The 13,725-nt window shown below is 39.3% G+C and overlaps 1 protein-coding gene and 1 long non-coding RNA gene across 2 annotated transcripts in view; one reads left to right on the top strand and one right to left on the bottom strand.

Moving 5' to 3' along the window:
* The window catches only part of LOC141145132 (desmoglein-4-like), a 90,529-nt gene that overhangs the window by 40,419 nt on the left and 36,385 nt on the right, over positions 1-13,725 (bottom strand). Inside the window, exons 5-9 of the mRNA XM_073631515.1 lie at positions 11,120-11,264; positions 8,645-8,811; positions 5,667-5,801; positions 1,371-1,556; positions 992-1,263 (exon numbers count right to left, since the gene is read on the bottom strand). Coding sequence (XP_073487616.1) covers positions 992-1,263; positions 1,371-1,556; positions 5,667-5,801; positions 8,645-8,811; positions 11,120-11,264 — 905 coding nt within the window. The remainder of the gene's footprint in view (positions 1-991; positions 1,264-1,370; positions 1,557-5,666; positions 5,802-8,644; positions 8,812-11,119; positions 11,265-13,725) is intronic.
* LOC141145133 (uncharacterized) overlaps positions 4,115-13,725 on the top strand; it is a 51,421-nt gene continuing 41,810 nt past the window's right edge. Inside the window, exon 1 of the long non-coding RNA XR_012244517.1 lies at positions 4,115-4,319. This is a non-coding gene — a long non-coding RNA (uncharacterized lncRNA). The remainder of the gene's footprint in view (positions 4,320-13,725) is intronic.

Raw genomic sequence — 13,725 nt, 5'->3', positions numbered from 1 at the left:
TGGTGAGATCAGCGGAGAGTGGACTGCAGACCGCTCTCCACTGAAAATGGGTCACAGGAGTGCAAAACAAATTGCACTCCTGTGACCCATAGGAGAAGCCCAGCCTAAAAAGCTCAGGCTGGACTTTTCCTTTAAAGCTGAACTCCAGGATCAGCAAATATTGTCTAAATTCAAGTGGCACGTGCACTCCTGCACACTGACCCCCATGCCATTATTTTAACATTTTATGCTTTCTTTATGTATGTCAGTTTTCCTGCAGCAGGTTCTATACACGATACAGATACACCACTTTACAGGCAGACTAAGGGGACCCCCAGGCACTTTATTTAAAAGAATTTTTCATTTTTATTGTTTCACTTTAAGGATCATTAAAATCACTGCTCCTATAAAAACAATATCTTTAGAAAAATAGTTTGAATCGATACATGTCCCCTAGGGCAGTACCCAGGCCCCCATACCCTTTTTATGGCCAATAACTTGCATATAAGCCTTCAAAATGATGACTTTTGATTTTTTAAGTTCGTAGACTTTAATAGGGTTTGCGGCTGCTCGGGTCCAAACTTTTTCCATGTTCGGGAGTTCTGGTGCGAACCGAACCGGGAGTGTTCAGCCCATCACTAGTGTGAACCAAACCTAAGAGGTATGGATCTAGTAATGTGTATGGGCGGAAGTCACCCTGCATGGGGATTTTTATAAAAGCTCCTGGTAGACATTGTATAATGGTATAGAAGGTATAGCTTGATTACGCTACAATAATAGACCTATGATGACATTACACTGCATTCAGGCCTCTACTTGGTATGTACCTTATGATTAGTAAATTAGAAAAATAGGACATTACAAATATGAAATAATGACATAGAGAGGTATAATTAGATTAGATATATTAGATAAAACAAGCTTATTTAAATAGTTTTGTCATAGATCCAACATTCTAAACATGGTCGAAATAATACTGAACAGATATAATGCTCCAATCTTTACAGCTTACACAACATTTGTGGCAGCCTGGCCCGTTTCCTGATTTATAGCTGTAACCTTTCCAAGCACATATTGCAATAATTCTTCTTGGCTTAAACCCTGAGGGATGGTCAGCTGAATATTATTTGGAATAAATACTGGTCCTTCAATCTCATTTTGTACTTGAACATTAATGCTTGTCATTTTTGCTTGATATTCAGACATCACGGAATAATGAAAAGCAGCTCTGTTGGTCACTAGAATAGCAAGGTTGGCCATTTTCATTGATTCATAATCAAGTGCCTATTAAAAAAAAAAAAAGAGACAATGTGAAGTGAGAAAGGAAGACAGAACATCAACCACAGTGTTAACTGAAGAAGCCAGCTTTAGTATTATGAAGAAATACATACCTTAACAATTCTCAAAATGCCTTCATTTGTCTGAGCATCTGTATCAATCACAAACCACCCGCCTTCATTGCCAGACACAATCTCAAACACTGCAATCCAGTTATCAGTGTACATTTCGTCGGCATCAAACACTTTCATCCTCAAGTCAGTTAAACCAATCATGTTCTCCGCAAAGTTGACTGAGTACTGAAGAGAAAGTCATACACATTGTTAAAGCACAAACCAAAAACGCAATTTCTTTAATTCTTATTATTCAAAGCAAATTCATCCATCCATATCTCTATGCTTTATTCTGCTGAGAAATCACTTTGAAAACACCCCCTAGCATTTCTGGCCGTGGCCATCTTGAGTAAGGACAGATGATTCATGTAGCATTTACTTCCTGGAATCCACCTGCCTTTAGTTTAGGCATGCAGACAGGAGGGTGTGCTAAGCTGAGAAAACCCCTCTTGAAGACTCCTGGGATGGATGACATCATTAGCCCAGGCCTGGAAACCAGGAAGAAAGGTAGAAATGTAAAAAAAAAAAAAAAACGTTTAAAACAAGTAAATATGATATACTTTCATATCATACTGACACTAGCAGCATAGGGATTAACCGCTTCCGGACCGTCTTCCACACATTTACTGTGTCAAGGCGGCCCGGCTGCGCGAAACGACGTACCTGTAAAAGCAGGAACGCGGATCTCTGTGTTCTCCCAGTGAGAGCAATCCACACACAGTTAGTAAGCACCCCCTAGGGACACACTTAACCCTTTGATTGCCCCTGGTGTTAACACCTTCCCTGCCAGTGTCATTAGCACAGTATTGCCCTGTACACGCGATAGGATTTTCCGATGGAAAATGTTTGATAGGACCTTGTTGTCGGAAATTCCGACCGTGTGTAGGCTCCATCACACATTTTCCATAGGAATTTCCGACACACAAAGTTTGAGAGCTTGCTATAAAATTTTCCGACAACAAAATCCGTTGTCGGAGATTCCGATCGTGTGTACACAAATCCGACACACAAAGTGCCACACATGCTCAGAATAAATTAAGAAACAAAAGCTATTGGCTACTGCCCCCTTTATAGTCGATGTACGTGTTTTACGTCACCACGTTCAGAACGATCGTATTTTCCGACAACTTTGTGTGACCGTGTGTATGCAAGACAAGTTCGAGCCAACATCCGTCGGAAAAAATCCATGGATTTTGTTGTCGGAATGTCCGATCAATGTCCGACTGTGTGTACAGGGCATAACAGTGCATATTTTTAGCACTGATCATTGTATTAGTGTCACTGGTCCCCAAAAAAGTGTCAAAAGTGTCAGTTAGGTGTCCGATTTGTCCGTCGCAATGTCACAGTCTCGCTTAAAATCGCTAATCGCCAGCATTACTATTAAAAAAAAAATTCCATAAAAATATCTCATCATTTGTAGACGCTATGACTTTTGCACAAACCAATCAATATACACTTATTGGGATTTTTTTTACCAAAAATATGTAGCAGAATACATAAAAAAGTCAAGGTTGATTGAGAGAGTAAAATTCCACTTTAAATGTCTCAGTTCTTGGTTTTTCAGCATAGTATTAGATAAATGTGTTTTCTGGAAAAAGAGGCTTAAAAATTCATAATATAATAAAGCTTACCTGTAGGTAAAATGAATATCTCCTAAACCTATACGGTTTATGCGCTGCACTAGCTCATTATGCCTTTGCCTTACAGGTTTTTTTTTTTTTGTACTTTTTTTTTTGTCCTGCGGGTATACAACCGCTTTAAACAAGCCTAGGTGCCCAGACTATTCTGCAACAAGCCCACAACCCTGGATACACAAAGTACATTACACAGTATCATAAACATAAACACATAAACATCCCACAATGGTTCGATAACAAGGTAAAGTGGACACAATATTAATCACATCTCCAAGAGATGAGCAGACAGACAATAGGTGACTCAATTAACAATGGGAATACACACCTAGGAGGCACACAATGGGGGCAAAGATACAAATAACACCTTAAACAGATTATAGCAGGAGACCCCAGTATCAGGTTGGTTTGAGCTGATTATGTTAACATCTTCTCTGAATTTCACAGTCTAAAGCGGTCATTGCTGCTTTGGGCATAGAGGGACCAAATATGTATCCGGGTCCTCTACTTCCTAAAGTCTGTGTGTTTTGGGGAAACATGGATTTAAATCTGAAGCAAGACCACTCAAGGCTCCCCCAGGCACACACCTCCCAAGAATAGAGCCCCCTCAAAAGCCAGGGCCCATAGTCAGGAGGCAAGAGGCTACCCTGCAGTCCCCTCCAAAAGCCTCTGTCCTGGGTCTGTACAGCTACCATCTGATTTTACTCTTAAAGTGATATGGTATCTGTGTCATGAAGCTTGGAATACTGAAGTATTTCTCCTTTGATTTTATTACACAGTGGGGGGGATCTTCTGCCTTGTTTTAAGGCTAACCCCCTCCAGACGGCTCCATGGTCTGGAAGGAATGCATTGTTCTGTGTTTGACTGTTTGTTTATGTACTTTAATTACCCCCTGGGGCTTCTCTGTGTCATTACACATATCAGTCCTCCTATTCAAGCTATCGGACCAATCCCTGCTGACCCTGTTTCAAGTCCTCATTTGCATGGCCAAGAGGACCTAATTGAAGACTAAAGTGTACTTTACAATTGACCAATAGGAAAGTGGTTGTTGGGGGCGGGGCGTTCAAACTGCTGTGTATAAAAGTGTGTTGTGCGCATCCAATAAAAGGGAGATTCCTGTTTGAACTTACATACAGCCTGCCTGGTGTTTGTTCTGAGCTATCACAACTGGATTCAAACGGCACATAGCTGAAGTTTTAATCCCGGAGCATCAGATGACCGAACAATCAGATGTTGCGATCTGCAATCTGATTCTATAGCCGCAGAGGAGTGTCGGGAGAGTGAAATCGAGCGAGCAGGGGCTCGTTACAATCTGGTATGCACATATTTACCTAGCTGTGTGGCTCACTAGAATGTGAGCTTAGTATCAGTACAACAGTCCTTGACCATGCACTTTCAAAAACAAGCCAGCACTGTCAGTTCCTATAGTTTTGTTGTGGAGTCACAAGCGCTTCACTAAATATAAAGGGGCAAAGCAAATCAAAAGATTCCTTATAAAAGCTCATATTAGCACAAAGCTGTACCCTAACCTACCTCAAATAGCTGCTTACTGAAAATTGCTTCTTATGAGTTGACAATGATCACTGTACATCATTTGCACATTGATAACAAACATGCTTTTTATTTGTCACAGACAGTTTTCCATAGAGTCTGAAATCTATTTATTTCACTGTTTGTCTGCTAAGTAAATAAATACACTACATGAAATGTTGCAAACTGATTTCTATGATTGCATGGAAAAGACGGTTTTTATAAACCAGTAAGTACATTTATACGTTACGGTTTGCAAGTGGTTTACCGGGATTATGACTGAAGCTATCAGCCATAATCCCGAGATCTTTTTTTTCAGCCAGCGGCTGGCCCTCTCATTAAAGCTATCCGAGCGGCTCAGTAGCCCCTAGATTGCTTTCTGAAAGAGGGGACGCTGCTCACCAGTGTTTCTTCGGGCTTACCGTTTTATCCAGCCATCTGAGAAAAGATCCAACGCCATGGCCAGCTGGTAACAAAGACAACGAGAGACTAGATCGCCTCTGATTGCCTTTATGGCCTTTGAGAACCAGAGTGACGCCATGACGTCTCTTACGTTCTAGGGTGGAAGGAAACATATATATATTTTTAAAGCAAAAGATCAAAATAATTTTTTTGATCTTTTGTTTTTAAAGGTTAAGGAGAGATTTGGGGTCTTTTTGACCCCAGATCTCTCCATAAAGAGGACCTGTCATCCTTAAATCTATTACAAGGGATGTTTACATTCCTTGTAATAGGAATGAAAGAGATATAAAAAAAAAGAAAAAATGAAAGGGATAGTGTAAAAATAAAAATAAAATAAATAAGAAAAAACAAAAACAAAATTGTGCTTGAAAAACCGCTGCGTAAATACGATGATCACCATTTTATTTGCTTGGGTCTCTGCTAAAAATATATATATATATAGTGCTTTGGGGTTAGAAGTAATTTTCTAGCAAGAAAAAAAAAATTTAAAATTAAACAAAAATTGCCAGAAAAGGCTTGGTCTTCAAGTGGTTATACAATGTATAATCTCCTATGTAGGCTCCTCTTATGGGAAGTAATATAAGTAGCAACTCGATCAGTTTAATTTATAAAAGTATGATCTAACTTTCTTTATGCATTCCTGGGAAATGTATTTTCTAAAACTACTTACCGAATCAAATTCAAGTACAGGGAAGTTGTCATTCACATCTAGAATTTTGATGTCAGCACCACACTGCCCAGAAAGTGCACCAGCAGCCCCATTCAAGTCTGAGCCGCTAACGTAAAGGCTGTATGCACTATATGACTGGAACATAGAAAATAAGTGAAATAATATGAACTCTTCTAATATAAACACAATTACAGTCTTTTTTCCAAGTATAAGGAAATGAGGAAACTTTTGCCTGTATACCCATTGGCCACATATTGTCCTTTTTAAATATTAATGCAGACATCTCATAAAAGCTTATTTACATGTACGCTTTCACAATATTTTAAGCCTGTATAGTATCAGTAAAACAAGAAAATGTTCTATGAAACAGAGATAATGTTAGCACAAGGGTATTCATTTCGGTGACAAAGCTTGTGTTCCTACAGGTTCCAGTGATGGCTACATGTATGTGATTTATATGGTATGACAGTACCTAGATTATTAATATATTTTTATTATTTCACATATCTTCTTTTATATTTGTGTTCATATTTACTAACAAACCAAGCTGTCCAATGAAAGTGACAGGGAATAGAATAGGACAAACTATAACCCTGCCAGGGGTAAATGAGCAATTGCAGGAACAGCTTCTTTTTTAAATGAATTTGAAAGAATTAATGTCACTGAAAGATAACTATTGTAAGAGCCCCTAACAGTGCTACTGTGATGCTTGTTGGACAGCTTGGTCTGTGTATAAATGTAGAAAAAAATGTATAAAAGGGTAAGGAATAAAAAGGATATTAGAGAATATAATACCATCATGGCATGCATTAAAGGGTATCTATAAAAAAAAAAATACACAGCAGCTTACAAGTTCTTAGATGTGGCATTAGTTTTCTTTTTTCAGGCTATTTTTCCCTATACTTTTACCTGGTGATTCCACCAGTAATATACTTTATGTCCTCATTACCTCCACTGTATTTATGAAGGTGCAGTGTTATCACCCTAGGCTGTTATCCTGATTTGGACTCTTCTCTTCATCTCCATTACATGTAGGACAGAGAGATGTATCATATACAGAACCTAGCTTGGATAGCAGATTACAGTGTAGGTTTTTAGTACAATTCACTGGAAACTACAACAGAATTGTAAGTTTAATGGGTATTCTCTATGCTTCCCAAAAATGGACTTCAATGAAAAAAGGAAACTAATACAGCCACCACATTTAAGGAGCTGCACATTTTTGTTCTTGGGTTTAGATATTTTTTTAGCCACGTACAGCTATGCAACATTATTTGTGACAGTAGTCCTTTAGGGTAGTGGTTCTAAACCTCAATCCTTAAGTACCCCAAACGGGCCATGTTTTGGGAACTTCCCTTAGATAAAATAGCTCTTATCAATACCATGTCATTGATATTGATTTAAAGCAGCTGTGCACAGTAAGGGAAAACCTGAAAACATGGCTGTTGGGGGTACTTGAGGACTGAGGTTGAGAACCACTGATTAAGGGTGCATGTAGAGTCAAATTTTTAATTTTTTTATTTTTGGATAGAATGAGGAAGGGTTAGTATTCTTTTTTTTTCTAGACAAGAATGCATAACAAGACCATAACCAAAGTGAGAGTTCAAATACAAATTTGATTCCATTAAAACAGGTTGATATGCTCCATTGGAAATGTCAATACATTTTAGTGGGCACTGCACATACAGAGCCTGGAGAGCACTGCCATCTTGGCCTCTATTGAATCTGCAACTGCCATGATGCTGCACATGTGATCCTTTATGACACCAGCTGTTGGATGGTTTGACAGTTTGGCTGAGAGTACAACCAATGTGACAGCTAGCATTTCCGGCATGCCGGGAATGTTAACTGTTTTTGGAAACTATCAAATTGATGGGTTTACTTTTGCTTTAAGCCCTGCTGAACATATCAAACTGTTTTAATAAAATAAAACATATATTTGGACTCTCACTTTGGGTGTGGCGATCTACTGTATATCTAAAGCAATAAAACACAACAAGGTTTATAACCCTTTCCCAACACTAAGGCCTCATGCACACTGGACATTTTTACAGCTGCTGTTTTTGGGGTATAGATTTGTAAAAAAAAAGCTAAAAAAGCTACAGCAAAAATGCTGCAAAACTCACTACACAGCTACAGCTTTCTACAGCTAATGCCACTGGCGTTTTTATAACGTCCAGTGTACATGAGGCCTAAAAAGTTTAGGTTAATCATACAATTTAGGCATTTTTATGCTTAGCTGTTATTTATTTAAATAGGTTTTTTTTTTTACAGAATAATATTTGTATTAGATTTGCCAGCTGAAGTTTGATTACATTTTTGACAGTGATGATAATATATGTTTTGCACAAGGCCAAGACTATGAGCTAGACCTTTGCCGAGACAAGGTCATCTAGAGCCCAGGGCAAACATACCAAACTGTGCCCCCCCCCCAAGATGCATGAGCATTATGTGTCAGCAAAAATCCGCAAAGTGCTTAAAACTGCATGATTACCCCCTTAACCATAAATTCCCCCTCCTCCCAGTACAAATCCGCTCCCCCCTGCTGAAATCTCCCCTCCCAGCAGATATGCCCCCCCCTTAACCTAATTTCCCTTTCTAGCACAAATACCCCTCCCCCCAATCAATCCCCCCCCAACACAGATCCACCCTAAATCACCAATCCTAGCCCCCTCCCCCCAAATTTCACCTCCTATAACAATTTTTTATCCCCTGCTGTCCCACAAATCTCCCCCCAATCTCCTTACAGCGCCCTCCCACCTCACATGATACTGGACACTGTCTCTAGAATCCTTTCCAATAAACATTACTGCTAAGATGGGACATTGATTAAGTGTCTGAATGTGCATTCTGATACCTAAATAGAACATTAGACATTAGATACATTAGAAGTTCAGACTTCTCAGCTGCACCCAAGTGTGAGAGATGCTATAGGCAAGTATAAAACTTGCGAGAAAAATACTATATAAAGAATATACCTCTCTGTCGAGAAAATTTGATATTGTGAAGACTTCACCAGTGTACTGATTTATAATGAACATTGGGGGATCCGAAGGACTCTGAGAGAGAATTTTATAAGCGATTTGAGAATTTACAGTATTTTGTTCATCGGCATCAAAAGCAGTGAGTTGCATAACCAGCGTGTCTATTGGAAGGACAAAATAATAAGTCAGAAAACATTTATACATATATATATATATATATTTTTTTGGCTGTAAGGTATGGAAAGGCAGCACAATAAATAGAGTTTGCTTTTCAATTGATATTTATAATTATAATCAGGGTTATATTTTTCAAATAGGTTAGCTAGAAATGCTTGATGATTAGCTCCCTGATTTTCTCTTCTTGTTTTTCTTTCTTGATATTTGAATAGGCAGGTATTTTTAACCCTAAAGAAAATGTGGTTGTCTGGACAGGCTCCACCCATCTTTTGGAGACGTTGAAAATACCCTGTATTTTTAAGAATGGTGGATTATGTGACTTTGGGGTCGATTCACTAAGAGTTAAATAACGGCCAAAACAATGTGGTAAAATACATGAATTTACCGTTAAATACGAAATGCGCTATTTGTTCAATTTGGCGTTACTATTTAATGGGGTAATTTACCGCATTGGCTGGTATTTGTCAAAAAACAGCCTGGGGGTCAGGGACCCCCAGGCTGTTTTTTGGCAATGCTGGTTGCTTAGAAGTGCCCAGGAAGCTGGCTGTCATGTCCTTAACAATGGGTGACTCATCAGCTGTCAACGGGTTCCCCGCTGACAGTTTAATGTAAAAAAAAAAGCCGACAATTGAAAAAAAAAAAAAAAACCAGCATGCCCCCCCCCCCCCCCAGTTCTTACCAGGCCCTTCGGGTCTGGTATGGATTTTAGGGGAACCCCACACCAAAATCCATACCAGACCCTTATCTGGGCATGCAGCCTGACAGGTCAGGAAAGTGGGGGGACGAGCGAGCGCCCCCCCCCCCTTCCTGAATCATACCAGGCCACATGCCCTTAACATGGGGGGTGCTCATGTCGATGGGCACAAGGTCCTCTTCCGGACAACCCTGGCCAGTGGTTGTTGGGGTCTGGGGGTGGGGACTTATCGGAATCTGGATGCCCCCTTTTACAAGTGTACAAAGTGTACAAAAAATCAAAACACGGTTTTTGACTAGTCCGCTGACCCAAAAAAAAAAGTCCGCTCCCGTTGAACGCTTCCTGCGGTCTGCCTGCTCTGCGGTTTGACAGTTCTTATATTGGGAAGGGGTGGGATCACACCGGTGACATCACTTGATGGCCCCTCCCCCATGACATCACCGACTGGTGCATTCTGGATCAGTGACGCCACAAGGGGGTGGGGCCACCAGGTGAAGTCCCTGCGGGAAGCATTCAACGGGAGTGAAACCTTTTTTTTCTTCTTTGGGTCAGTGGGCGGCGTGATTGACAATGGATTTACATCGGGGGCCACTGTTTTTTTCTTTTTACACTCAACTATGTGTGTGTTTTTATGTTTTTTGTACACCTTTTTGGTGAATGGGTAGGGGGGTGGGATCTGGAGGTCCCCTTGTTAAGGGGGTCTTCCAGATTCTGATAAGCCTCTCACCCACAAACCCTGCCAACCACTGGCCAGGGTTGTTTGGTGAAAAAGGCCCTTGTCCCCATCAACCCCCCCATGTTGAGGGCATGTGGCCTGGTATGGTTGAGGAGGGGGGCCAATTTTTTTTTCAATTTTGGCGTGGGGTTCCCCTTAAAATCCATACCAGACCCAAAGGGCCTGGTATGGACTGAGGGGACCCCATGCTGTTTTTCTTTTCAATTTAGCTGTCAGTGGGGAACCCGTTGACAGCTGATGAGTCACCCGGCCCGCTGCTTAGCAACCAGATATTTGTCAAAAAGCATTGTGGGGTCCCCCGACCTCCAGGCTGTTTTTTTTGGCAAATACCGCATGTGATACCGCCAGCAAAACCCTGGTGTTAACTATCGCATGCTTTTTTGCTGGTCTGTTTGTGAATTGGATTTAAGAGCTTTTTATGCAATATTTACCAGGACATTTTTTTTTTTTTTGGTAAATACAGCATAATCTTTTTGTTTTTGTGAATTGGACTTTATTTACCGCATGCAATAATTTGTGCAAATGAGTAGCCTGATATCCTTAGCACATGCAGTAAATCGAATTTACCCCTTTATCTCTTGGATGCAGTGCAATGGTCTGTTAATAGTCACATGGGGCAGAGGGAATATCATAATCCCTGTGTAAGGTCTGACCTGGAGCTCACAGGGATTAGACTCGAAAAAACAAACAGAGCAACAGGGGAGCACATGGAAGGTAAGTATCATCTATCAAGCTTTTAAACCAAATCTAAAAATTGAACAGCAGCAACAAGACTAAGTAATGTATGGTATGGTCCACCAAACACATTTTAATCAAACTTGTCCTAAACTGCTAGTCTATAAATAAAACATGAGACTCTTACTTGCTTGGCATCTCTCTTCCACTGAACCAGCAAATATAGCCTGACCGAATATTGGTGGATTGTCATTAATATCTTGAATTCTGACAGTCATCTTTAGGGGCTTTTCTGCTTCTTGGCCACTTGCGGTCACAGCATGGACTGTTAACTAAATAAACATTGGTATATAAATTTAGCTGTAATTCTAATCACTTAATCTAGCAGTTAAACTAAACAAAACATTATTATTTTCAAACATACACTTCAGCTATTGCTGCATTATTACAAGCAATACCCTTTACCCATATTTGATAGCATGGACACTGATGGAACAGTACTGAGATGTTGATTTTGCATCTTTGAACTAAGTTACAAATGTTAAACAAAGCTGTAGAGAAAGGATATGGAGGTCACCATTGCAGACCTCTACTTCTGAAAATAATAGTTACCTGATTTTCAAGGTGATCCTATGGCTTCAGTGCTTTGATACAAGAATACACCAGGAACTCACACTATAGATTTAGGGATCCTTCACAAGCCAGGGATTTAAATACTCCATATTAGAACTACCCTCCTATTTTCTATATTCTTCTATCTCCACCTAGGTGCATTTATTGGTAGAGGCTGCAGTTCTCCTTGTCTGATTCTCTCCAAAAGCGCAGGAGTCAATATATTTCTAAATATATTTTTACATTCAGTGCTTTGAGGCACTGAATTAGAATAAGTATGCTAACATTTTTAGACACCAGGGAACTATTTTTCTTAGAAGGAGGTACATGTTTCTATTAGTATTACCAAAAAACACACAAGGACCATGGGACAAGGTTGGAACCACTTTCTGTGTCGCCCCTAGAAGGCAGCCTTAAAATAGGAAACTTCCCTGCAGCTTTCAGATGCTTGGCAGGCAGTTCTCATAGTGCCACCTCATAGTGGACGGTAGTGGCACATTGGAGCACAGTAGTTTGAGCTCTCTGCAGCAGCTGCCTGTTTCAGTGGAGGGATCCAGCATTGGGCTCTGTTGGATGCTCTTTGTAATTCAGTACGGTATGAATGAGGCCTAATATATGAAATGTCAGTCTTGACTAACTTTCAGTGAGTTTTTAGTCAGGACCCAAGCAACATCCTTGTGAGAGCATTAAACCCTTTGCCTATAGGGCAGCACAGGATAAGCCTGCTTGATATCTCATACCTTTTTCTTTTACTTTATAATCCTGAACTTGCATGTTATAATTGGTGACTGTTTCCTGATTGGCAATGCTTGAAAATATTTTTTCTAACTCATCAGTGCTTTGTGTTGGGATAGAGCAGTGTTTCTCAACTCCAGTCCTCAAGACGCCCCAACAGGTCATGTTTTCAGGCTCTCCATTATTTTGCACAGGTGATTTGATCAGTTTCACTGCCTTAGTAATTACCACAGCTTTGAGACAGATTGAATATTGGATCAACACACTTTCAAGTTCACGTTATGGATGTTTAGTTGGGATTTTTGGACTATTATTTTCCTTTATCTTTTCTCATTTTCATGTAATAGATGGACTATATGCACTTTCATGTAAACAATTTTGACAGTGCAACGCGTCAATTTTGATTTTTTTTTGGTACGATGTGTACATTTTTGTGAGTGCCGCTGTCTCTCACGGATCATCTGTGTTATTTTCCTTAATATACACTTAGTGCATTATCGTTTTGCACAAATTACTCGGTCATGCAACACTATGCAAACAAAATTTATATCATTTTTTTCACACAAATAGAGCTTTCTTTTAGTGGTATTTAGTCATCACTGATTTTTTTCTTTTCGCTATATAAATGAAAAAATACCGAAAATGTTGAAAAAAACCTATGTATTTGTTAGATTCTATTATAAAATTTTGCAAATAAATAATCTTTCTTCATACATTTAGACCTAAATGTAGATTGCTACATTTCTTTGGTAAAAATAATCCAAGGCAGTGTATGTTATTTTGTCTGTGTTAAAGTTATAAAGTCTACAATCTATGGCATATATCTTTGAAAATTGATCAGTCCTGATGTACTAACGGCCTATCTAATTTCTTGAGGCCCTAAAATGTCAGAACAGTATGAATACCCCCCAAATGACCTATTTTTGGAAAGTAGACAGTCCGAGGAACTTAGTAAAAGGCATGGTGAGTTTTTTGAAGTTGCAATTTTTTGTACCAATGTTTTTTCTTCACAATTTTTTTTTCACCAGTGCAGTACAGCATCATCATATGATTGGTGAGATCAGGGATACTGACTACTGATAGTATGTAAAAAAACATTTAAATCATTTTTTATTACATTTTTTAAACATTTTCTTTACTATATATATATATATATATACAGTGGCTTGAAAAAGTATTCATACCCCTTGAAATTTTCCACATTTTGTCATGTTACTACCAAAAACGTTAATGTATTTTATTGGGATTTAATGTGATAGACCAACACAAAGTGGCACATAATTGTGAAGTGGAAGGAAAATCATAAACAGTTTTCAAAATTTTCACAAATATCTGAAAAGTGTGCCGTAAATTTTTATTCTGCCCCCTGTATTCTGAAACCCCTAACTAAAATCTAGTGGTACCAATTGCCTTCAGAAATCACCTAATTAGTAAATAGAGCCCACC

Source organism: Aquarana catesbeiana, linkage group LG05 (assembly GCF_042186555.1).
Source record: "Aquarana catesbeiana isolate 2022-GZ linkage group LG05, ASM4218655v1, whole genome shotgun sequence".
Classification (NCBI taxonomy): domain Eukaryota; kingdom Metazoa; phylum Chordata; class Amphibia; order Anura; family Ranidae; genus Aquarana; species Aquarana catesbeiana.
Note: the sequence above shows the minus strand (reverse complement) of the source record. Positions and strands in the feature narration are given on the sequence as shown.